Here is a 24,984-nt window from a genome sequence, read left to right on the forward strand (position 1 = left end):
GTGAGAATGTAGCAAAATGACTTAAGGTTGTCACATTATAAAGGACCAGGTGGAATATACTATATGGAAGAGGAAGCATTTTTCATGATGAAAAATTTGAAAATGCTGATGTATATTAGGATGTGAGAGTGATAGTATATGAAAGCAGCTTGTAGTATGAGGGTAAGGAACACTTGTTTTCAGCCTCACAGAGCTTTGGTAATACTTGGGTTCTATATACAGTTGTAATATCCTGATGTTTGAGTACATTGAAACAGCTATTTGCACACTAAGTGAATCAACTGACACGGTGGAGTGGAAGAATTCATGATCGCAATAAATGGTGAAAGATCTTTAAGAGGTTTTTTGGCTTTTGCTTGATCTTATTTCTTGTATTTATTTTCGCATTGTTTTAATGTCTTCCAACTGCTGTGAATAGTCCTGATTACTCTGACACCAGAAGCTGTAGTTAATGGGCAGAACAGATTTTTCCATTCATACTCTACAAATTCATGTTTCAGATTAGCTTCTTATTTTGGAATTTTTCTTTTCATATAACTAAAATGATGCTTAAGACAGAAAACAAGCAGCTATCTTTACTTCCTAACAACTCTCACACACAGTAATGGAACAAAGTAACTAAGTTATCAAAAATCAATTTACCGGTTTTTCATCTCCATCCAGAACATCTTCTTTGGTGAACATTTGTATACAATCTATCAAGGAAACTTCACCATAGCCTTTCTGCAAAACCATCAAAAGTTGGGGATTAACAAGTGACCTAAAGCATGTTCTACAAACTGTTGATAATGACAAAATATCTGTTACAATGGCTACAACTTTATTTTTATACAATCATAAATACAGGCTGGTAAGTCAGAATCAGATTTAGTATCACTGGTATATGTTGTGAAATATGTTATTTTGCAGCAGCGGTACATTGCAATACATAATAATAAAAACTGAGTGTGTGTCTTCAGACTTCTGTACCTCCTCCTTGATAGTAGCAATGAGAAGAGGACATGCTCTGGGTGATGGGGGTCCTTACTGATGAATGCCACCTTTTCGACGCATCACCTTTTGAAAGTGCCCTCAATGCTGTGGAGGCTAGTGCCCATGATGGAGCTGGCTGAGTTTACAACTTTATGCAGCTTTTTCTGATCCTGTGCAGTGGCCACTCTATACCAGATGGTGATGCAACCAGTTAGAATGTTCTCCACAGTACATCTGTAGAAATTTGTCTTTGGTGACATACCAATTCTCCTCAAACTTCCAATGAAATACAGCCACTTTCTTTTTCATTGTATCAATATGATGGGCCTAGGATAGATCTTCAGAGATGTTGACACCCAGAAACTTGAAACTGCTCACCCTTTCCACTTCTGATCCCACAATATCATGACAACCATTAACTTGGGATTTTTTGGGTATTGACAAAGATGCTTCCAACTACAGTCAGATTGTATCTGAATACCTGATGGAGAACAAACTACTGTGGTTGCTAGATGGTGTGACTTTCTTTGTATCTCCACTTTCGCTAGTGTAAAACTTTGTCACATCTGGAAGCCTGTATCTGTACCTGATGCAAATAAATCCCTATAAAAATCCCGGTAACTTTTGGGGTGTCTGAAATATGCAGAGAGACAGTATTGGGTAAACATAGAATACGAGAAAATTTTAACTTCTAACTGTGAATCTGAGGCCTGGAATTGAAGTCTGGGTTCTCACCTTTGAGATAGGTAGTGACAGGTCCCAGAAAGGGTCAAAGGCTGTGGAGCAGTAGCCGCACTCACTGCAAGTTAGGGAGCTTTTTAACTGACCCACGAAGAGATCTGAGAGAAAAAGCAGAAATCAGCCAAATTGATATTTAATAAAGTCTAAATCCCTCCTCTATCCATCCCTCTATTTTCACATTCTGAAGAAACATTTTAACTTATCGACATCTTTGGACATACAGTATGCACCTAACCAAGTGGACATGCAGGCTGAAATGTTCTACACTCACCTACAATCCTACTGTCTTCTCTCTCAAGGTATTTCTTCCACATTCTTCTGCTTTTCTCATCATCACTAGAAGGGGACAGCAGTACTTTCAACACAGGCCAACATTAAATTATATACAAAATAATAAATAATAAAATGTAATTGAGGACCTGAATTTCTAATTATAAATTTTAACAAATTCTTGAAAAAATTGCCAGTCCATGCAAAATGAGATGGCGTTAATGTCAGATGGCAGTGCAGATTTGGGTGGTATTGTTATCTCAAACTACTAAAACATGGGTGATTTCTGAAGTTTTTCCAATTACATCAAAAAGCTAGAAGCATATTTTTGCAACTAAATGAAAAGTACTTGCAACAGTTTAATCACTCCATTGGATAAGTGTGAAGACTGCCAAGTGAAGATTGACAGATAAAAACAAGTGAAAAAGTTAAAAGGAACCTGAGAGGATACAAGGATGGATTATGTGACTCATTAGAAATCATTATTACATGGTGTAATTAGGACTAACAACTGATGTTAAATAATCATGAGGAAGAAGTGGATAAGAGAGTCAAGTTGAATTAATGTGAAACCCACAACGAGAAGCAAAAAGACCGAAGAGCAGCACGGGGGAAGGAACTTGACAATCTAACCACACCAGGGTTCAAATTACTGGAAGTAACTTGTGAGCAGATGACTTCAGCATGGCAATCCAAAAAGGTATTAATCACATGGCCACTTACTTCAAATGATCCAAATCTTCCATCACAGCTTTGGACCGCACCAACACTCGGTTCACTTCATTGTGAAGGCCATCCAACAAGAAACGGAGAAATTCCTGCGCATCCTGTTGGCTGAGTAAAAAAAAATCACAGATAAGATCCTGTGAAGAACAATGGACACACTTGCATTGTTATACTGCATTTCACCAAACACTTAAGAAGGTTTAATACGAGGAAGAAAATTGTAGTGGTTGGTTTCAGTCCTGTTGTCGATACGCTGGACATCACTTACTTATAACCCACAAATCGCGGGGCATATTTCTGTATCTGTGCTTTGAATTCAGAAGGACTGATGGGGTCATTGTTGGGGGATGTCCAAAGAGCCTGAAGCAGCCTTGCAAATTCTGCAAGAGAAAACAGAGAGCAGAACAGATTTGGTGATATTGCTAAGTGCAGTTTGACGTACAGTACCGTGCAAAAGTCTTGGGCACATATATATAGCTAGGGTGCCCACCTTCTGCACAGCACTGTAAGCTGCTTTTAATATCATTTCCTGTGTGGTTTAATTTTGATTTGATTTGAAGCACATGGTGGAAAGACATCCATCTCTATTTTCAGAAATACAACTCAACTTTTAAATGTGTTCATAGAAGTATCCAGAATGAGAAGCTTTGGCTCACTAATGAAAGAGTTTTCCAATAGATTCACTATCCTGTTCTTTCCCTAGAGCCCTGGCAATGGTATCATTTGGACCACCCTTACAGGCCGGACATTTCAAGTTATAACTTATGGTGTAAACAAATGAGCTATCATGGTGCCTCTCAACCCTTTTCTTGATGACTTAAACTTGTTCCTTCTAGTTACTGACACTTCTGTCTTGGAAACATTTTTTCCTTATTTACTTTGGTTTGCACTGTGGTACATCTAGTTCCACTGCTGACTCAATTCCAATGATCGTGGGTCAACCCCAATCTCCAATGCTGTTTGTGGAGAGTTTGCACATTCTTCTTTTACTACATGTTCCAGTTCAGTCCTCCATCTCCACCCCTGCCTCAAATACTGAAGGTGTGAGGGTTAGTCATTTAAAGGGTGAACATGAATGATTGAAGCTGGGAGTGTTGTAGGGAGTATGTGGAGCATAAATGGGATTAGTGTAGGATTGTTGTAATGGGATGATTGGTCAGCTTAGGTTCAGTGTTCTGAAGGTTCCTGTGCTGTATGACTCTAACACTCTGTCAGACTCCAAAATTTGAATCCCTCAATATTAACCCAATGCTCAAAGATGAATAATCTTTGAATAATATTTTTGAATGACAAAAAAACTGAACAAAGAATCCACGGAAAAGTGACTTCTTGCTCTGATTGTTAATGGGATATTTCCTAGTACATTACCCCACTCATGAGGAAATCAAGCTTACAGACACTGAAAGGAGCGGGACCTTACAAGTGAGGATTCAGAGGGGATAAATGGAGTCATTCCCATGAGACCAAAAGAAAGGCGAGCCTGAAATATTAATTTGGGATATCCATTTGATACTGTTTCCTTCCTTTTTCTGTTGCTTTTATTTTGGTTACATATTGCCAGGGATAGTACAGACACTGTGAAAAATCAGTGTCAGAGGATGAATTCACATCCTCTTTTAATCATCCCCACCCCAACCCTATTTTACTTTGTCTTCTCCTCCTGGTCCAGCTTTAGTCAAATACTGTGTTTTTTGTGCTTTAACCCTCTGCAAGTGGATAGTGATGGCAGCATCTGGCACCTTCAAAATTCATGAAACCCAAAAGGTTGAATGTCAGCTGTCATTTTTACAAACCAGTCATGATTGGCATCTGGTGGGCAACTTTCTCTCGCCACAAGTAGGTAAATGGTGAAATACTTGACAATAATAAACCATTGAAATTTTGGAAGCAATTATATTGCAAGAGATATCTTAGTAGTTAACACTCACACTCAGTGACCATTTTCTTAGGTACAGCTGCTCGTTAATGCAAATATCTAATCAGCCAATCCTGTAGCAGCAACTCAATGCATAAAAGCCTGCAGACATGGTTAAGAAGTTCAGTTATTGTTCAGACCAAACATCAGAATGGGTAAGAAATGTGATTGAAGTGACTTTGACTGTGGAAGTCATGTTGGAGCCAGGTGGGATGGTTTGAGTATCTCAGAAACTGCTCATTTCCTGGGAGTTTTATACACAACAGTCTCTAGAGCTTACAGAGAATGGTGTGAAAAAACAAAAACATCCAGTGAGCAGCAGTTCTGTGAGCCTTGTTATTGAGAGAGGTCAGAGGAGAATGGCCAGACTGGTTCAAGCTGACGGGAAGGTGACAGTAACTCAAATAACCACGCGTTACAACAGTAGTGTGCAGAAGAACACATTGAGCCTTAAAGTGAATGGGCTACAACAGCAGAAGACTATGAACATACCCAATAAAGTCTCCACTAAGTTTATGGTCAATTGGCAGTAGTTATAACAGTATAATTGGGATGGAGTATACAAGAAACCCAGGGGCTGGGTTTGAAACTAACAATACTTCATTGTATTTGTGGCATAAAAACAGATGATGCTGAAAATACACAGCAGGTTAGGTGACATTTGATAACTGCGATTGGGGCAGCAGAGATTTGAGGGCATGCCCATGGCTCAAGACCACATTCGACAGGAGTGCTCACCTTCCATGAGTGCTGCGTTGGTACGACTCTGGCTGTTGAGTTCTCGCCGGTAGATGTTTTGGACACAGTAGTCTCGTAGGTCCCGAGTGTTGCTCAGGCACTGCAGGATGGAGTTCATGAAGCACTGCAGCAAATGCGGAGATGAGAAAAGGGATATAAATGGCCAGGCACATCAGAGGCAACAACAGGTAGAATAGCTCTGGGTTGTTCTGCAGAGCAATAACTCGCATTCACTATGGATCCCAAAGGTTGGACAGCATTGCTGTCCTGGCACCAATAATTTGCTTAACTCTTAACAATAAGAGAAACAAAAGATGAGCTGCAATTACTAAGTGATAACCACACTCAAAAAGGTGGAACAGGAAGCCTAATGCAATAAAATTCCAGGACACTAGAACATTTCTATATCATGCACTCCTGTCTTTTTATTTTCCTCTCTTCCACTGTTCATCAATTGATTTCCAATCCTATGGCACTAGCAATAGAAACACAGTCTCAGTCAGAAGACCTTGGGTTTGAACTCCAAACAGTTCCACCAAATGGGCACTACAGCACAGTCTCTGAATTCCAGATAAATATTCAGCACCACACTTACATTTGTCAGGGATGAGCTTGCCCAAAAAAAAAACTCCCAAAGCAGTTGAATTTGCTTCAGATCAGGTGTGGGAGATGCTGCCATCAAATGTGAGAAAGGATAATGATATTGAGAGGCAGGTTACCCCTCTGCCCATGGCCCCAAGAGTTTTCTCTTGACTCACTTTCTTTCATTACTAACCCCCACCTGCAACCTCTAGTGGTGTTTAAACATAGTTTGAATTAGCAACCTTCGCTCATTTATAAAACAGAGGCAAAAGCAGATGTCTTGGATTCAGTTGGCAGCCTGTAAATCCTGCACCACAGTTTACACAACATGGAAACACTCCAACAGTGTTTAATCAACAAAGGCTGCTTTTGGGTTTGATTCACAAGCTGCCTAGAACTTCCCTCGTTTCCTACTGTCTCACCTTGTCCAACTGATGACACTGGTGATAACCCTTATATGACATGTAGTAGACACATTACTCAGGGTCATTTTAAAGGTATTGATGCCCACTCTGTTACTGGTGTCATCTGGGGCAGATACATCAATGTTAACAAAATCATCAATACCCACAGGCTGTGGGACAGGGGGAAAATTTTTCAGCTAAAACTTTTGCTCTCAATTGCTTCAGTGACCAGAAATGGGAATTGTGTACAGATTGAAGGAGACCAAAGTTTGTCTGGAAAATTCTATCCTTGGTGCCTGTTCTCTCTTTGGGGAAGCTTCAAGCAGTCAGCTCATGACCCAAATCCTGCCATGTTCACAATGAAACTGGCGTGCCAACCCTGGAACAGTTCCCTATTTCACATCTATGCTATCCTGCTGATCTGAAAGTGAAAGGAACCTTTGTTTCTCAGAAATAAATTTTGAGCTCTCAACACATGGTTTTTACAGGCAACACCGGGCCCAGCATCTCATCAAACACTCATGGAGCAGTTACACCACAGGCAGGATACAAAATAAACCTTCATCCACACTTTCCTATTAAGCACTCATAACATAGGATAGACAAATATGCTGTTTGACCAACGTGAGAGTGTTTTAGAAGCAGTGCACTTGGGGGTCAAACCTATTGAGAAACAGAATTGAGTCTCACATAAATTGGGATAATCATATCCAGTAGATTCCTTCAATAAAGGAGCCAAATGAAGATTTAACATAAAAATTATTGCACTGAAGAAGTCTCTCTAACAGTGCCACTTCTCTAAAATTAGGCTGGAGTTCCCAAAAATTAACCTTTAGACTATGGCCTGTCATCCTACTCATCCCCAAACTGCAAACCACACTCTTAAATAAGTGCCAATTTCTGGGGATTATCCAGAATCAAATTAATCTGTTTTCTACTGAAAATAAAACTTACAGTGTTGCCCAGATTCCGAAGTCCCACAAGTCCCTGGCTGGTTTTAGAATTCTGTAAAAAAAATTTTTAGGAGAAATAAAGATTAAATTGGAGATTTTAAACGTTCTGGAAATAATAGTCTCACAGATGGGAGTCCATTGGGCTTTGAATTAATTAGGAGTGAAAAACACAAGGGTAGAACAAACACCTTAATCACAGTTGAAGTAAACAATAATCCCAGTACTCAATGTTCTCAGAACCTTACACATTACAAAAGAAAACTAATTAAGCATGTCCTGACGTGGATACTTATTAACCTGATGGGTGCTGAATGTTTAGCTTTTATTAATAAAGTTACTTCCTTCCCTTACCCAAGCTTATGTATGCCAAGTCTCCCTAGAATACTGACACCACTTCAACTGATTCTCCTTGGGTTGATGGTCTATCAGGGACCACTGTTCCCTGAGGTATTGGTTCAGGTGAGATGGAGGTTATGTAACCACTGCTCATGCATGAAGCCACACCGTATGTCACCATCCAAATATTCCCTACCCTTCAATACATTTCTATGACCTGGACTACCTAAAAGTTGGCACCTCAAGGCTCTTGAAAATACCACTATACTGATATGATGAGGGAGCCAATGTCAATGTCCTTTTCTAGGCCAACTTGATCAGCATTGGATTGTCAGTGATGCTGGGCACACCACCCTATTCTGAGATCTCTCAAAGGCGGGGAAAACCACATGGACAGAAGAAAGGATCTTGGGATGTGCAACTTACCTTCAAAACATATGTCTCCACTGATAACTAGGAACTTCTGATCCATGACTATTTAAAGTGGAGGAGAAGCATTTATGATGGTATTCAGAACCAGAATGGCCCTTCACCGGGAGCACACACAGCCCCTTGTGTTGGTGGCAGGAGGAACATTTGATGTCACAAGCTACCCACCAGGCATCTCCTGCCTTATTGGCAGAAGCCACTGTGGTTTGCACAATGGCCATATTAGCTTCCTCTGAACCCACCAAGGCCAGGTGGAGGCAGGTTATTCTCAGTCCTGTGCCTCCAAAGAACAAGAATCCTAATGCAAGTCTGAGAGAGACATCCTTAAAAATTACTTTTGAAGTCCAATGTGATGCACCTAAAGAGGAAATGAATATTTGATTTACCATGTTATTTAAAAGGAAATAGCTCTGATTGCCTCACAAAGGTTACAGGGAGAAGAGAGAAGAGTGAGGTTGAGAGGGATAATAAATCAGCCATGATAGAATGGCAGAGCAATATTGATGGGCTGAATGGCCTAGTCAGATCCTATGTCTTATGGTCTACCCTTCCTCTGAGTGTTCAGCACTGCCTCTGTATTGGTCCACTACAGTGTGCTGCTTTTTCAGGGTCAGTCCCTTGGCAAAGAAGCACTGCCTTTGTACTTTACCTCTGAACATGTAGCATTAACCGATAACAACTCCATGTTCCAAACTCTTGAGTCAGGTGTGAGCCCATGACCTTCAGATTAAGAGGTGAGAGTGAGCTGTGCTCTGCTGTTCTGTTGTCATTACAGCCTGTTTACACAAAGTGCTGCACAGAATTTGAACAAATAATCCCGTGTATTGTGAATTTAGCTCTGCACCATTCATTTTGATCAAGTTCTATAGCTCTAAGCTGGGTTATCAATGCTGACTTTTAATTATTGGCATAACTTGTAATTCTAAGAACTGGGATCAATAGTCTGAGCAAATGCTGAAATTCTTCTTAAATTTGTTCTATGAATGGGACTGATTATTCCTGCTTCTATTCCCTTTAATTCTATCTCATGACTTTCTATGCTGGCATTTTATTCCATTTACAAAACCCAGGAAATACTAATCCTTCTGAACCCCAACTACCTGCAGAGTAACCCTGCAATCCCCAGTGCCCTCTCCTGAGCAAAATAGACTTCCAGGCCCTGTGACCGTTCTTTAAACGGGTCTGAAATATTGTTTGACCACGTCAACACTATGACCAAATCAATTTCCCTCACCACACAGCAAAAGTGCACAATGCAGTAAAAACAATTAGCATGGTGATCAGGTGCGATGACTGTGGCCAAGTTATTACCATCTGAACCATAGGAACCGAAACTAATAGGAATATAGTTACCCCTCTCCAGGCAACACCTGGTCTCAGTTCAAACTGGCCCATTCTAAACCTAATATTTGAGTCAGTGTACAGGTTTCTAGCACAGATTTGTAAAGTAAACACTGTTATGGTATCTTTTCATTTGTGAACCAATAAAGCCTATGAAAGATCTGCTGAAACCTTCACTCACTTGGGACTCGAAGAGCTTCAGATGACACAAGCATAACTGAACATGTAGCTGAAGCTTTGCAGCATGATATCAGTTGAAGTTTATCTATGTGCCTTGATTAGGGTGACCCTGATCTTTGTTTTCATTTGCAGACATCTATGTGATCAGCTGAGGTTATAATTCTGTGTGAAATGGTGTCAATTCTGTGTCAAATCAGGGCTATCTATATCTATATGAAGGGAAGCAAACTACAGCTGTTTATGGGTATTCACCAGTAGCAGAATGATTTGGAATGAATTCCCCAACAAAAGAAAATTCCATTATGTTTATAACACATTCCAGATGCTGAAAATCTGAAATAAAAACAGAAAAGCATAGAAATGCTCAGCATAAAGTGGGTGGAGAGGGAACATAGTTTATGTTTCAAGGTAATATCCTTTCAACAGAACCAATGAAAACATAATTGAATTCCATCTGAAATAAAAACTAGACAGTGACTAGCATTGGAATAATTGAATTGGATATAGGTTTACGTCCCTCTCCTAAAGTCTATGCATAAAATCAAGTGTATGTTTTCTCACTGAGAGAGCACTATGTGGTTAGAGGGCTAATAGCAAAGAGGTGTTACACTGTTGGAGGCCAACCAGAAACATTACTTCTGGTTAGTCCCCGCAGATACTGTCTGATCTGTTGAGTATTTCAAAAATTTCTTTTTTTTATTTTTAATAGTCCTATGAATGCAGTTTTCTTAAAACTTCTATCTTTTTTTTTATTGACCTGCTGATTATTTCCACAAAGTTAAGTGTCTTGGGCCAAATGTGATTTTAGTCTACATGTCTAGAATCCTCTGAGTTGAAACTGGAGTTCAAATCCCACTACAGAACTCCGAGCATAAAATTAAGGCTGACGTTTTAAAGTTCAAAGTAAATTTATTAACAAAGTACATATATTTATCATACTGAGAAAGTCAGAATCAGAGGGCCAATAGTCAGGGAGAGCAGCAGAGTCAGAATTCCAGTGCTGAGGATGCAATGTGCTGTCCTTCAGATGCCGTGTTGCATTCAAGTCAGGGTTCTAGCTACTGTGTGGATCTATTGACTATTCCTACCCCACCCCCAACATCACAGGCTCCCCTCAGTTTGTACTTTTTCAGTCAAATGAATTGGGGTGGCTGGTGAAAGAATGAGGGGAAGAGGTGAAGGCATAGCAATTGCTGGAAATCAGCAGGCCATCCACCCTGAGTTTTTATAACCATATAACAATTACAGCACGGAAACAGGCCATCTCGGCCCTTCTAGTCCGTGCCGAATGCTTACTCTCACCTAATCCCGCTGAACCACACTCAGCCCATAACCCTCCAATCCTTTCCTGTCCATATACCTATCCAATTTTGCTTTAAATGACAATACCGAACCTGCCTCTACCACTTCTACTGGAAGCTCGTTCCACACAGCTACCACTCTCTGAGTAAAGAAATTCCCCCTCGTGTTACCCTTAAACTTTTGCCCCCTAACTCTCAACTCATATCCTCTTGTTTGAATCTCCCCTACTCTCAATGGTAAAACCCTATCCATGTCAACTCGATCTATCCCCCTCATAATTCTAAATACCTCTATCAAGTCCCCCCTCAACCTTCTATGTTCCAAAGAATAAAGACCTAACTTGTTCAACCTTTCTCTGTAACTTAGGTGCTGAAACCCAGGTAACATTCTAGTAAATCTTCTCTGTACTGTTTCCCCTCTCTCCACAAATGCTGACTGTTCTGCAGAGTGTTTCCAGAATTCTCTTTTATTTCAGATCAGGATCTTGTTCTTGTTTTACTCTCACCCCTCATCTATTAACCAGACCACATCGCTTCAACAACCTTGATCCCTGATGTTTATAAACATTGCCTTTCCACCCCTCATTCTCCTACCCTGCTGAGAATAAAGCCCTAACCTAGTCAATCTTTCCCTATAACTCAGGTCATAGAGTTATAGGGAAAATTCTTATAAATCTTTCTGCACTCTTACATCTTATTGACACTTTTCCTGCAGGTAGACCAGAACTGCACACAATATTCCAAATTCAGCCTCACCAACGTCTTATACATCTTCAATTTAACACCCCAACTTATGAATCACAAAAGAAGCAATATCCTAACTCTGTTAGCTTAAAAAAATAATTGACACTGGTTAAGAAATTCTCTCTTCACATACCACAGTAAAATATGTATCCACTGCTTCACACGCCTCCTACCATCTCACATTATTAACATACATCTCTTGTGTGTTTATGTAACTTCCCTTTCTCTGCACCTATGCAGTTCTCCTCAACCCTTGCTCGCAGTCTCAAAATGCGAATTTAAAAAAAATACCCAATTGCTGTCAGCGGAAGGTCCGTGAAGGCAAGTGTTAAATGGACAGCTTAGGGGAGAAGCAGGTGTTGGACAGAGGTCAGACTTGGTCCAACCCCCGGGCTTGTCTGTGATACCCACACAGGCAGGGCACACTGCTAACAGGCCAAGGAGATCAGAAATAGCCAACGAGTTAATCTGACGAGTGCAATTCAGCTGAGAATAGCAGCACAGCCTCGATCCTTTGATAATACGACAGGGCTGCAATGACGTCTCCGAGTCTTTGACGTTACACTATTTTCATTAATCGCAGTTCGCCAGCCTCTGGCTCCGTCTGGTACCATTACGCCCAGCGTGACGCGCATTGCAAAAGGGATTTTGTTCCTGCTCCTCCCCCGCCACCACATGTGAGGTGACGGGCGCGAAAGTTAATTTTAATCATCGGGTGTAAAGCATGCTTTGGCCACTAGATTTTCCACTCCCCACCCCTCCCAACGACAGGCCGATTCGCTATCACCCGCTTATAACGTTCCCGACCCTCGATTTGTCTCGCGTTCTACAACCGGCAAGGGAGGGAGGGAGGGGGGAGAGAGAGAGAGAGGGGGGGAGAGAGAGAGAGAGGGGGGGAGAGAGAGAGGGGGGGGGAGAGAGAGAGAGGCAGCGGGGAGAGAGGGGAGACGGGGGGGAGGGAGAGGGGAGACGGGGGGGGAGGGAGAGGGGAGACGGGGGGGGGGAGGGAGAGGGGAGACGGGGGGGGGGAGGGAGAGGGGAGACGGGGGGGGAGGGAGAGGGGAGACGGGGGGGGGGGAGGGAGAGAGAGAGAGAGAAATACGAGATCAGGAGAGGAAGGGGTGGGTGAGAGAGGGGAGGGGAGAACGAAGGGAATCTTTCCCTGCAGGTGACTTCCTCACTGCCTTCCTCCCAGTATTTGTCGTGCAGTCTGATAAAGGGACTATCTCCCTCTTTGTAGTCAAATAGCATGGAAACTTGCTGCCGACCACCCAACACGCCTCTATTTTAAACCTGCTCAGCACCCTCCTCTGGGATCATCCCCCTCAGCAGATGGGATGGGAATGTGGGTTGGCACATCTGGAAAATATGGTGAGTTTAATCCTCTTTGGAATGAATCTGCTTCCTCTGAAATGAACTGATTAAACTCAGATTTAGGATCCAAATACTTTTTCAGTACTACAGTGACTGTAGCTGAGAACTCTCAAATGATGGAATTTAAAAGTAAGTTATCCAGGATCATTGCACACATTTCAAGAGGTCTAAATTCCGATGACTACAAGATAACACATTCCCCAAATGCCTCTGCAGGTGCACATGAAAAATACAGTGGAAGAGAATCTGTGCTGAGGCAGTGTGATTACTTACAGCACCCCTTTCATTTCTCTGGCAACAAGGTCAACAGTCAAATATACCTAGTCACATCTGTAGGAATCATTCATGCTTCCTATTCCTTGTAGAAGTGGCTGAGGTACAGATTTACTGTCTAATCTAACTCAAATTACAGACAACTCATCGGTTTCAAAGGGTTCTTGGTATTCAATTATAGGGAGTATCAGGATGATGAATATAGAAGTGAAGGTGGAGGGGAAGTTGTGCCAGTGGGCTTACATCTGAAATAAAAACAAAAAATGCTGGAAACATCCCACAGTTCAGGCAACACTTGTGGAAAGCAAAACAGGTAATATTTCAGGTTTAAGAACTGGAAGCTTTAGTTTATAATTTTGAGTTTACAATTGAGCAGTGCACATGGTAAAAGCCTCGGGGTGTAATGATGTGTTGATGTGAAACCCACTGAGAATTGGTGCCTTCAGCGAGCAGGGTGCCCGGACTCTGAGAATTTGCCGTCGAGTGGACCCTTAAAATGAAACCCGGGACCAATTCCTTAAGGTTCCACACAGTAATCTCCGTCATGTCAGGCAGCGTTCTTTCTTGGGCACATGAGAATAGTCCACAGCTCTCTCAGAGGCAAGTGTAACCCAAGGAGAGTGGCTGACCTGTACCCTATATGAAACCGACACTGTCAGTGGGTGGTCTGACAGCATGTTTGAATTAAGGTCTGCACATGAAAACAGGATGAAGGAGGAACACAAAATAACCTATTCAGCACACAAATTGGCAGAAGACAATTACTTGCACATACAGCCTCCTTAAATCAGTGTTATTTCAGAAATGTGAACACCAACCTGTCCAAAGAATCCAACTGTACCACCATGGCACCTGCAGCTTCTGAGATCTGCTGATCAAACTGTTCACTTCATAATAAATGCAGAGGAAAGGATGGGAAATTGACAGCCAGAAAACACTTTACTCAAAAGTTTAAAATTATTTACCTGACTTCTGATATTAGATCTTTATGAAAATGCTTGAACAAAAATGTAGATATTGGAAATCTAACCTAAAAACAGAAAATTCTGGAAACATTCAGCAGGTAGAGAGAGAAAGAGTTAATATTTCACATTGCTGACCATTCATCAGAAGTAGTAATGCGAGAGAAAAAGTTAGCTTTAAGTTGCAGAGAGGATGAGAGTGGGATGGATTAAAATGGGGGGGGGGATGTTTCTAAGAAGGTGAGGTTAGGACTCCCGATGTTTAGAGAGCCATTTGATTAATAAATTGAGGGAAATTAGAGTGAGAATAAAACAGGAGGCATGTCAAAACCATGAGATATGAATCTGAGCTGTCTCTGAAATTTGAAACTGAAAAAAGAACGCTAGAAATGCCCAGAGTCTGTGGAGAGAGAAACTAAAAGCACAATCATCTTATTACACTAAACAGTAGATCAATCATGGACAATGTAAAGAGACCATCCTAATTTGTTTATGATGTTTTACTAACTATTGGCAACAAGCCTGGTATTAAAAGTGGCATTGCTGGCTTGCTACCTATTGTAATTGGACAGATGAGCAAACCCAGACTGTGATAATATCAAAGCATCAATTAACCCTTTAAACTTAGCCTATGACAGGTTCATCAGAAGCTCGTAAGAGGGAAATCGAAAGATATACTGCACCTATATGCACTATAATGGAGCTTACACAGTTAGAATTAGGAGTAGTGGATAGAAAATTCCACAGCAGAGGGAAAGGATACAAGGAGGAGGCAGAAATAAAGTTAGGTCTGAGATGTCAGAAGAGGAAATTGCAAGCCTGGATTCTAATGTATTGATTTTTCCCTAATGTGGACCCTTCCCCTACTGAATCACCAAATGTAACACAGGACCAATTAATCAAGGTTCCAAGCTCTACATAACCTTTAGGCTGGTCTCACAGTAATTACTGTAAGTCAGGCAGATTTCTTTTGAGGCAGACACACAGATCTCTCAGATGCAGGCGCAGAGTGAAGCCTAGTTGGGCAAAGATAATAGAAGCCAGGCTCCCCTAACTACTGAACTCAGGTGCATCAGACAAGGTTTCACCAATTACCACTGGCTGCAAGATCTAAAACAGCAGTACAAGCATAACAACAAGGATAAAGATATCCCCTGAGTTTATTTCAGTGAATAAACCATCTCTCAATCCGAGAATATTGGCTTCATTTCCATAAACCACCTTCTCTGAGAATTCCCACTTTTGCCCTCCTCTTCTCTGAGATGTGGGTGGCTGATGACTTCACTGACAAGCCAACGCAGAGAAAAGGCGGCTCGCTTAATTATAACATGCAAGTGTAATTGATTATGTTAAGTTAGCTCCGTGCTTCAGCTCGCTTGCACTGGATATATATCACCCCCAGTGGAGGGGGATGCGGCCATTGTAGCAAGGCATACAATTCCAAATGATGACTAAATAATGGATAAATGTTTGAATCTCAAAAACACGAAGAGACCGTATGGAAGTGGGAGCAGAGAACAGCACAGACACAGGGCCACCTGCTGGGTTACAACATTTTAATGTAATCCAAGCAGGCTCGGTAAATGGATGCATTAGTTCTTAAGAATCACAAAGTCCGCAAGTTCAGCGCCCACTGACAGCTCTCCGTGACGCTCACCTGTGACCCCACATCCCCTAAATGAAACCCGCACTTACCCTTCGGAGGCTAATGGACCTGCCACATTAGCAGGGATGGGGAAAGTACGATTTAAAACAGAAAGATTGCCACACTAATATTACTTCACCCGAATGCCTCAGGACACTGTCCACTGACCGTAACCTTACCTTAGCCTGGTTGATGAGGAGCCCAACGAAAGTGGAGACCAGCATAGACCCGGAGACGCTGGGGCTCTTTCTGCGGAGCTCCTTACTGAAGAGACTCAGGACCGGCTCCTCGGGTACGGTCACCGTGTAGGACTGTCGCATGCTGGGCATGGGCTCGACCGGGTACCGCTGCACTGGGATTGGTATTCCCGTCCTGGCTCCACGGATCTTTGAACACTCCCCAAAGTGGCTCAGAGCAACAAGCAGAAGCAGCGCGGATTCCAGGTTTTATCGACCCGGTCGGCCTCATACGTCAGGTGCCAGGGCAGCCAGTGTGTGCAGGAGGTGGAGCTTGGCTTCTCTCCAATCTCTGCTCGGCATATACACTCTGCCTTGACATCTTCCTTCGTCAATTTCATGTATTAAGTACAAATATCTCGCCTGAGCACCACTAAATTATTCCACTAAACAATGAGAACAGAACAAAAACAAGCAGAATGCTTCTATCACCTCTGGACGAGCGGAATAATTAGGATTTCAACACGGAACGTCGACACTGCCCTTTCCCTCACAGATGCTGCCTAACTCCGAGTTCCTCATTCACTCCGATCACATTCTCTGACCGCAACCTTTAACGTCAACGATCAACTCAAGGCATTAGCTCCAGATCCTAAACTTAACCACTAAATACGTCCCCAACAACCAACTCTCACCATAACTACTGACACGACCACGTAATCTCCTCTAATTCAACCCTGTTCAGCGTCCAAGGAATTGTGACCCAATTCGATATCAGGATTATCGATTTGATCAATACTCATTTCAATACTTGGTGGGATATTGCTGAATTTGGTGGATAGTTATACAGCACAAGTGTCATCACTTAAGCTGTAGCCTACCATGCCTTGGTGATTCAATTGTTATTCAAATTTCACCCATTAATTCTAATTAAACCTTTTATTCTCTTTTCAATTAAAAATGTTTAAACTTCTTCATTTAGTTCCATAGATTTCTCCAGCATTTTGTGCATGGCTTCAAAACTAAAAGGCACATTCTATTTCTCCTTCAAAGACACTGCACGACCGGCTGAGTATTCCCTGCTGGTTCTGTTTCAGGTTTTACAGCATTTACTCTTGGTTTGAAACATTTTTCCATGAAGATTGCACAGTTGGAGTGCACATTTAGAGTGTTTCCAAGTCATTGTGGGATTTGAATAAAGTTGCCTATCTGTTACTATAGCCCTTGGTTCGATATCTGGTGGAGTTCAGTGGCAGGTCCCATGCAAGCTGGGGTTTCTCGCCACCAAGTCAGACCTCATAGGAAACCAATAGAAAGCTGCAGAGGCCGTAACCATGGAAATAATGCTTAAAAAATGTGGGATTAAAAAAACAGGTCAGGTATGTGGATAGATAAACAGAAATGATATTTCAGATGGATGTCCTTGCATCAGAACTAAGAACAGTTAGAAATCAAGATTCCACTAAACTGCAGAGAAGGCAGAGGGATGCAGAGAACAAAAGGAATGTCTGTGAGAGAGACTGAATAACAAAAGTGGTGGCAGTGGTGCCAACTGAGAGAGCATAGTGAAGGTTTGTTAATCACAGCTGTTCTGTTGAGAGGATATGCAAATAGAGTAATGGAAACAGAAAGGGGAAAAACATTGTGGGAACTGTGAGAAACAAAATTCTGCATTACTGGAAATCTGAAGTAAAAAGGGTGCTGGAAACACTCAGCATGTCAGGCAGCAGATATAAAACAAGAATGGACTTAATGTTAGAAGCAGATGTCATTTCAATAGAACTGAACAGTCTGGGGTACTATATGCAACATGACTGGTGATAAAATGGCATGTGTTGTTTTTGCTAGATCAACGCAAGAGGCCAGAGGCGGCGAGATCAGAGAGAAAGCAGGATGGTGAATAAAAGTGGGATACAACTGAAAATTTGGTGTTGCCCCTGTGGGTTGAACAATGGGCTTCAGTAAAGACTTCATGCAATCTTCAGTGCTGAGGAGACCACACTGTGAGTACAACTTCAGTAAGAAGTATTTGGGTGCATGGATGGTGGGGAAGGAAGAGCTAAAGAGGCAAGTTCTGCATTCCTGGCAGATACAGGGGAAAATGCAGCAGGAAGAGGGAAGTGAACCAGGGAAGCAAAGAAGCAAGAAGCAAGAAGCAAAGTTGCTCCAAAACACCAAAAATGGAGGTGGGGAAATTATAGAGAAAAATTCTCTTCACAGATGCTGCCTGACATGTTGAGTATCTCCAGTATTTTCTTGTTCTTATTTCAGACACGGTGGAGGATTGAAGACTCCACTCAATTCAAAGCAGAACCTTGGCCAACAAAATGAAAAATTTCTGTCAAATTTATCTTACTCTACTTTTAAGGTTTTAACTGATTTCTAAATGTTTAGTGAACTCTTCAAAAGTTTGTTAATAACTTCTATTTAAAAAAAAGTTATTTAGTCATATTAAATGTTTTGAAATGTATTCAAATGTCATTGAAAAGCGGTGTAAAAGCCTTCAAGCTTTAACTAAAGGCAAAGCTCAGCTAGGCCATCTGATTAATAGCACCTTAGACTTGCTCGCTAGGGTGAGTGCTGCCAGGCAGTTAATGCCTCAACAGGCTGAATCCAGGTACAGCCAGCTGAATAGGTTCTGGGATATCTTGACCATGACTTCCATTTATTTGCATCTTTCAGAATCCAATCAAATCTCAAAGTACTTTACTGACATTGAAACTGATTCAATATAGAAAACTTGGTAGCTAATTCATGTATAGCAAGACCCACGACTAGCATTCCTTAAAGGATAAATATTGGCCAAGATATCAGGGAAGGTTCTCTTGCACTTCTTGGAAGTTCATGAAACTCATAACCATATAACAATTACAGCACAGAAACAGGCCAATCAGCCCCTTCTAGTCCGTGCCGAATGCTTACTCTCACCTAGTCCCACCGAGCAGCACTCAGCCCATAACCCTCCATTCCTTTCCTGTCCATGTACCTATCCAATTTTGCTTTAAATAACAATACTGAATCTGCCTCCACTACTTCTACTGGAAGCTCATTCCACACAGCTACCACTCTCTGAGTAAAGAAATTCCTCCTAGTGTTACCCTTAAACTTTTGCCCCCTAACTCTCAACTCATGTCTTCTTGTTTGAATCTCCCCTACTCTCAATGGAAAAAGCATTCCACATCAACTCTATCTATCCCCCTCATAATTTTAAATACCTCTATCAAGTCCCCCCTCAATCTTCTACACTTCAAAGAATAAAGACCTAACTTGTTCAACCTTTCCCTGTAACTTAGATGCTGAAACCCAGGTAACATTCTAGTAAATCTTCGCTGTACTCTCTATTTTGTTGACATCTTTCCTATAATTCAGTGACCAGAACTGTAAACAGTACTCCAAATTCAGCCTTACCAATGCCTTGTACAATTTTAACATTACATCCCAACTCCTATACTCAATGCTCTGATTTATAAAGGCCAGCATACCAAAAGCTTTCTTCACCACCCTATCGACATGAGATTCCACCTTCAGGGAACTATGCCCCATTATTCCTAGATCATTCTGTTCTACTGCATTCTTCAATGCCCTACCATTTACCATGTATGTCCTATTTTGATTAGTCCTACCAAAATGTAGCACCCCACACTTATCAGCATTAAACTCCTTCTGCTATCTTTCAGCCCACTCTTCTAACTGGCCTAAATCTCTCAGCAAGCTTTGAAAACCTACTTCATTATCCACAATGCCACCTATCTTAGTATCATTATGCCTTTGTTTCAGATTAACATCTCATCTAGAAAACAGCACTGCACTCTTTGTGCCTCAGTGGGACGAGTCAGCCGAGATACTGCGTTTCGAAGATAGTATTTCAAACAGAATTTGAATTCAGAGCCTGCTGACCTGGAAAGAATTTTCTTCTTTTTTAAAAAAATTTGAACACAGTAACATTAAAAACTTGGTATGATATTACATAAACAGTAAAAAATAATCTGACATTGCTCATCAGTGCTCTAGGTCTTAAGCAGTGAGTTCATGAACGGAACTTAGAAATACAGAATCAACCATTCAAAATCAAAGTAAATGTATTATCAAAGTACGTATACACATGTCACCATATGCTATCTTGAGATTCATTTTCTTGCAGAAGAAGAAGAATAGCCCTTAACTTGGCAGTGGAGTTATCGGGTTATCGTCATGACGGTGTTTCCGTAGCAAGCTATTCTTGTTTTTACGAGGCCGAGTTGCTAGCTCGACGCCCAACCCGACCTGGATTCGAACTCGGGAACCTTCGCTCCGGAGTCCGGCGCTGATATTATTGCACCACCAAGCGGGACATTTTCTTGCAGGTTCACATGAAAATAAAGAAATGCAACAGAATTTATGAAGAACTATAATAACCGATGCAGAAAAGAAGATAAATTGTGCAAATAAAAATAATACCGAGAACATGAGTTGTGAGAGAGGGAGAGACAGAAAGACCTAGATAGAGTCTGGAGGTTGTGAAATCAGTTCAGTTGTGATGAATGAAGTTGAACATAGGAACATGATTATGTAGGATTTAAGGCAGTGTATCCATTTCCACAGATACTGTCTGACTTGGTCTCTCAATTCAGTGTGTTCTGTTGTTGCTATTCAATTTCCAACATTGCAGCATATAGTTGTATTTGTGCATGGTTGAGTAAATACTGTCTCCCCTCAGAGCCTTGGCCAATAAATCCTTCACACAAGAGCTCTGAGATGAATGAATCTTCTGTCCCTCAGTGGCAGCCTATGTTTGACCCTAATCAGTGGTGAGAAGAGAAAGCAGTCAGGACTCTCACTCTTAAGTACTAGTCTGCAATTCACACAGTGGCTCATATTTGCAAGCCCTTTGGAGAGAAAATCAGGGTCAAATGCAATACCTCCTGATTGAAACAACATGCTAGCTGCGTTCAATTATAAAGTAAAGCTTTAAGTTAAACACTGTCTGTTTAGGATGAACAGAGGGTACTGCTCAATTCCAGGAAAGAGCACAGAGAATCAGAAGGAATGAGGTGGCAAATTAAATAGCAAAATACTAGCAGAGATCAAGTGGAGATAACACAGAAAGCATGCAAATTAAGGGAGATCCAATATCTTATCAAATAAATGTCTTTAATGGACCACCCAAAAATGATGCCATATTCATTCAAACTGTTTATCCTTTTCTCCTCACTCTTCTGACAAGTCTGTCAATCATCATTAGTAGAATGTCATGGTAGTGCAGCAGTTAATGTGATGCGATTACAGATCGGAGCGTCAGAGTTCAATTCCGACAAAGTCTGTAGGAAGTTTGTACGTCTTTCCAAAAGTGCTTGGGTTTCCTCCCACAGTCCAAAGATGTACTGGTTGGTCGATTAATTGGTCATTGTAAAATTGTCCTGTAATTAGGCTAGAGTTAAATAGGTGAGTTGCTGGGCGGTGTAGCACGTTAGGCTGGAAGGGCCTGTTCTATGTGGCATCTCTAAATAATTAAGTATAAAGTGAGCATTCTATGGTTGACCTGTTGCCAAGGATGTTGAATGATTGCTGATTTAAAAGAATCACTGCAAGATATATAGCACAGGGGAAGCCATTTTGTCCATCAGAATGTGTGACCGTATAAATCTCTGTAAAATATTCCTTGCTCCTTTACCAAATTTAGAGAAAGACAGTACTGAGAGGGTAAGTTACCAACCCCCATTCATCCAATTATAGAAATAAAAAGAACAGAAGGTGCTAAAAATGTGAAGCAAGAGTAAATAGTTCAGGTCAGTAACCTCATCTAAGAACTAGGTGGTGTTGGATCTATGAACCAACTTCATGATGTAGGAAAAAAAGAAAGAGGAAAGAATAAAATATATGGTCTGTGAGGGAGTCAAAGACAGATACACTAAATTGAATTGTTCTTGTTATTTTGCAACTTATGTTCTGCACAGTTCCAATGTGACTCATCAAGTGATTACCTTTCCTCTATTTCTCAATCTCTCAGGATGAAAGTAACAGTAGGAGCTGGTCTCTACTATGAGTGGACTACATTCAGTAACGGAAGCTGAACATTCCCTGTGCCTCTACTGAGTGGCTTTTATTCATGAAGGTTTGACAAAGTGGGACATCATGCACAAATTACATTTCTTCCTGATGGCAGCAAAGAGAAGAGAGCGTGGCCTGGATAGTGGAGTTCCCCAATGATGGATGCTGCTTTCCTGTGACAGCACTCTGTGTAGATGTGCTCAATGGTGGGGAAGGCTTCATCCGTAATAGACTGGGCCGTATACACTACTTTTTGTAGGATTTTCCATTCAAGAGTAATGGTGTTTCCATACCAGGCTGTGATGTAGCCATCCAATATAGTCTCCACCTCACATCTATAGTAGTTTATCAATGTTTTATCTGTCATGCTAAATCTTCACAAACTTATAAGAAAGTACTGTAGAGGCACTGCCACGTTTTCTTCATAATTGTACTTGTGTACTGCGACAGGACAAGTCCTCTGAAATAATAACACTGAGGACATTAAAGTTGCAGATCCCCCAATGAGCACTGGCTCATGGACCTCTGGTTTCCTCTTCCAGAAGTCCAGTTTCCTCCTCTTGCGGTCAATAATCAACTCCTTAGTCTTGCTGAAATCGAGTGAGAGGTTGTTGTTGTGACACCACTCAGCCAGATTTTCAATCTCCCTCCTGTATGCTGATTCACCACCACCTTTTATTTGGCTAACGGCAGTCAGCAGATTTAAATACAGCATTGCAGCTGTACTTAGCCTCCACAGTCGTAAGTATGAAGCGAGTAGAACAGGGGGCTAAGCACACAGCCTTGTGCTGGAGCACCTGCGCTGATGGAGATTGTGGATGAGATGGAACTCAGAAATTCTTTTGTGTCTGACCTCCTTTGGCTCATGGCCATGCTTTTTAATGGAGCTGAAACACATCTTGTGACTAAACAAATATGTTGGATTCAGGAATTTGAAATACAATTTCTAACTCTGCAAACATTACTAAACTGGAGGATGTGGTAAATAGTGAATCTTATTGTAACAAAATATACAAAGACAGTGCAGGCAAAGCCTGCTTTACAGTTGTTTGGAAAACAGAAATTCTCCCTTACAGAATTCACAAATCAATGTCCCAAAATTTGAGATATGACACAAGACTTGCTTTTACGGAACTTAAGTGAAAAAGTACATAAATAGCACAAAATCTATTTATTTTTCAACTCCCAGGATAGAAAAAACTATAATCAACAGTTGCACAAAGTTAAGTTTCTCCTTATATTGTTTCAAGTTCTTTTGCTAGTAATTTGCAATTTGCACGGCAGATAATGCAACTTTGTGTTATGGAAAATTGCAATACAGATCACAGGGAAATAATACCCCCTAGCACAGGAATCGGCTGTAATATAGTTTGAGAACAGGAGTTGCAATATAAGTAAGTAAAGAGACAGTATATTTTGATAAGTAGAAAGTGAGCCATAGCATCCTTAGTAAATAAGACTAAATTTGGCTAAAGTCTCGAAGGTTCTATGGGTAGAGATGCAGAAAAGATTAAAGGTAGTAGTAATTAGTAAGGCCTCCACCACCATCGCTGGCAGTGCATTCCATGCACCCACCACTCTCTGTGTGAGAAATTTACTTCTGACATCCTCCTTGTACAGTACCTGCTTCCAAGCACCTTAAAACTATGCAAACTCACATTAGCCATTTCAGTCCTGAGAAAAAGCTTCTGACTATCCACACAATCAGTGCCTCTCACCATCTTATACACCTCTATCAGGTCACCTCTCATCCTCTGTCAGCCCAAGGAGAAAAGGCCAAGTTCACTCAACCTATTCTCATAACGCACTATTATCTCCAACAGGAAATAATAAGATAAAGGAAGACCTGGTTGCAGGGTGAGTGGTGTTGAACTGGGAGAGCTCTTTAAAATGGTGGAAGTAAACCATATAACCATATAACAATCACAGCACGGAAACAGGCCATCTCGGCCCTCCTAGTCCGTGCCGAACTCTTAATCTCACCTAGTCCCACCTACCCGCACTCAGCCCATAACCCTCCACTCCTTTCTTGTCCATATACCTATCCAATTTTACCTTAAATGACACAACTGAACTGGCCTCTACTACTTCTACAGGAAGCTCATTCCACACAGCTATCACTCTCTGAGTAAAGAAATACCCCCTCGTGTTTCCCTTAAACTTTTGCCCCCTAACTCTCAAATCATGTCCTCTCGTTTGAATCTCCCCTACTCTCAATGGAAACAGCCTATTCACGTCAACTCTATCTATCCCTCTCAAAATTTTAAATATCTCGATCAAATCCCCCCTCAACCTTCTACGCTCCAATGAATAGAGACCTAACTTGTTCAACCTTTCTCTGTAACTTAAGTGCTGAAACCCAGGTAACATCCTAGTAAATCGTCTCTGCACTCTCTCTAATTTATTGATATCTTTCCTATAATTCGGTGACCAGAACTGTACACAATATTCCAAATATGGCCTTACCAATGCCTTGTACAATTTTAACATTACATCCCATATTGGAAAGAGTATTGGAAAAAGTATTGGAAAGAGTAGATAGAAAACATTTATATATACTTGAAAGGGGTCAATACCTGGGGTCCATAAATGTTAGATTGTCATTAATAATTCCATTTGGGGCCTCAGATGAACCTTTACATTACAATGAAGCAAAGAACTCAGCATTGCTTGGTGATTAACCTCAAAGCTGTATTTCTGAAAAAGCTATATGTAAAGAGGGAAAAGGGATATAGTACAGTATAACATGAGATGACAAGTGCTGGGAGGAATTCTATGTGCAACACAAATGTCAACATGGAGCAGTGAAAACTAATCGTATGAATTGAGTTATTTGATGAAACTCCTCTTTGAGAGATCAAAAGCTGATAGAGACAAGTATCAGTCTGTCTTTCA

At 41.2% G+C, this 24,984-nt stretch overlaps 1 protein-coding gene and 1 long non-coding RNA gene across 7 annotated transcripts in view; one reads left to right on the forward strand and one right to left on the reverse strand.

The window, feature by feature from the left end:
• The window catches only part of LOC132385161 (ubiquitin carboxyl-terminal hydrolase 2-like), a 133,261-nt gene that overhangs the window by 8,253 nt on the left and 100,024 nt on the right, over positions 1 to 24,984 (reverse strand). For 5 of the 6 annotated variants that reach the window (XM_059956993.1, XM_059956990.1, XM_059956994.1 and 2 more), the window contains exons 3-9: positions 7,303 to 7,353; positions 5,363 to 5,486; positions 2,978 to 3,089; positions 2,707 to 2,817; positions 1,985 to 2,049; positions 1,708 to 1,811; positions 643 to 723 (exon numbers count right to left, since the gene is read on the reverse strand). In XM_059956993.1, coding sequence (XP_059812976.1) covers positions 643 to 723; positions 1,708 to 1,811; positions 1,985 to 2,049; positions 2,707 to 2,817; positions 2,978 to 3,089; positions 5,363 to 5,486; positions 7,303 to 7,353 — 648 coding nt within the window. Of the gene's footprint in view, positions 1 to 642; positions 724 to 1,707; positions 1,812 to 1,984; positions 2,050 to 2,706; positions 2,818 to 2,977; positions 3,090 to 5,362; positions 5,487 to 7,302; positions 7,354 to 16,065; positions 16,326 to 24,984 lie in introns of those variants that run through there. The other variant, XM_059956995.1, reaches the window with a different exon arrangement.
• Positions 17,812 to 24,278, forward strand: LOC132385289 (uncharacterized). The gene is made up of 3 exons (XR_009509140.1): positions 17,812 to 18,065; positions 20,204 to 20,405; positions 22,049 to 24,278. It is a non-coding gene; the product is annotated as an uncharacterized LOC132385289 (long non-coding RNA).

This window comes from Hypanus sabinus, chromosome X2 (genome assembly GCF_030144855.1).
Source record: "Hypanus sabinus isolate sHypSab1 chromosome X2, sHypSab1.hap1, whole genome shotgun sequence".
Classification (NCBI taxonomy): Eukaryota; Metazoa; Chordata; class Chondrichthyes; order Myliobatiformes; family Dasyatidae; genus Hypanus; species Hypanus sabinus.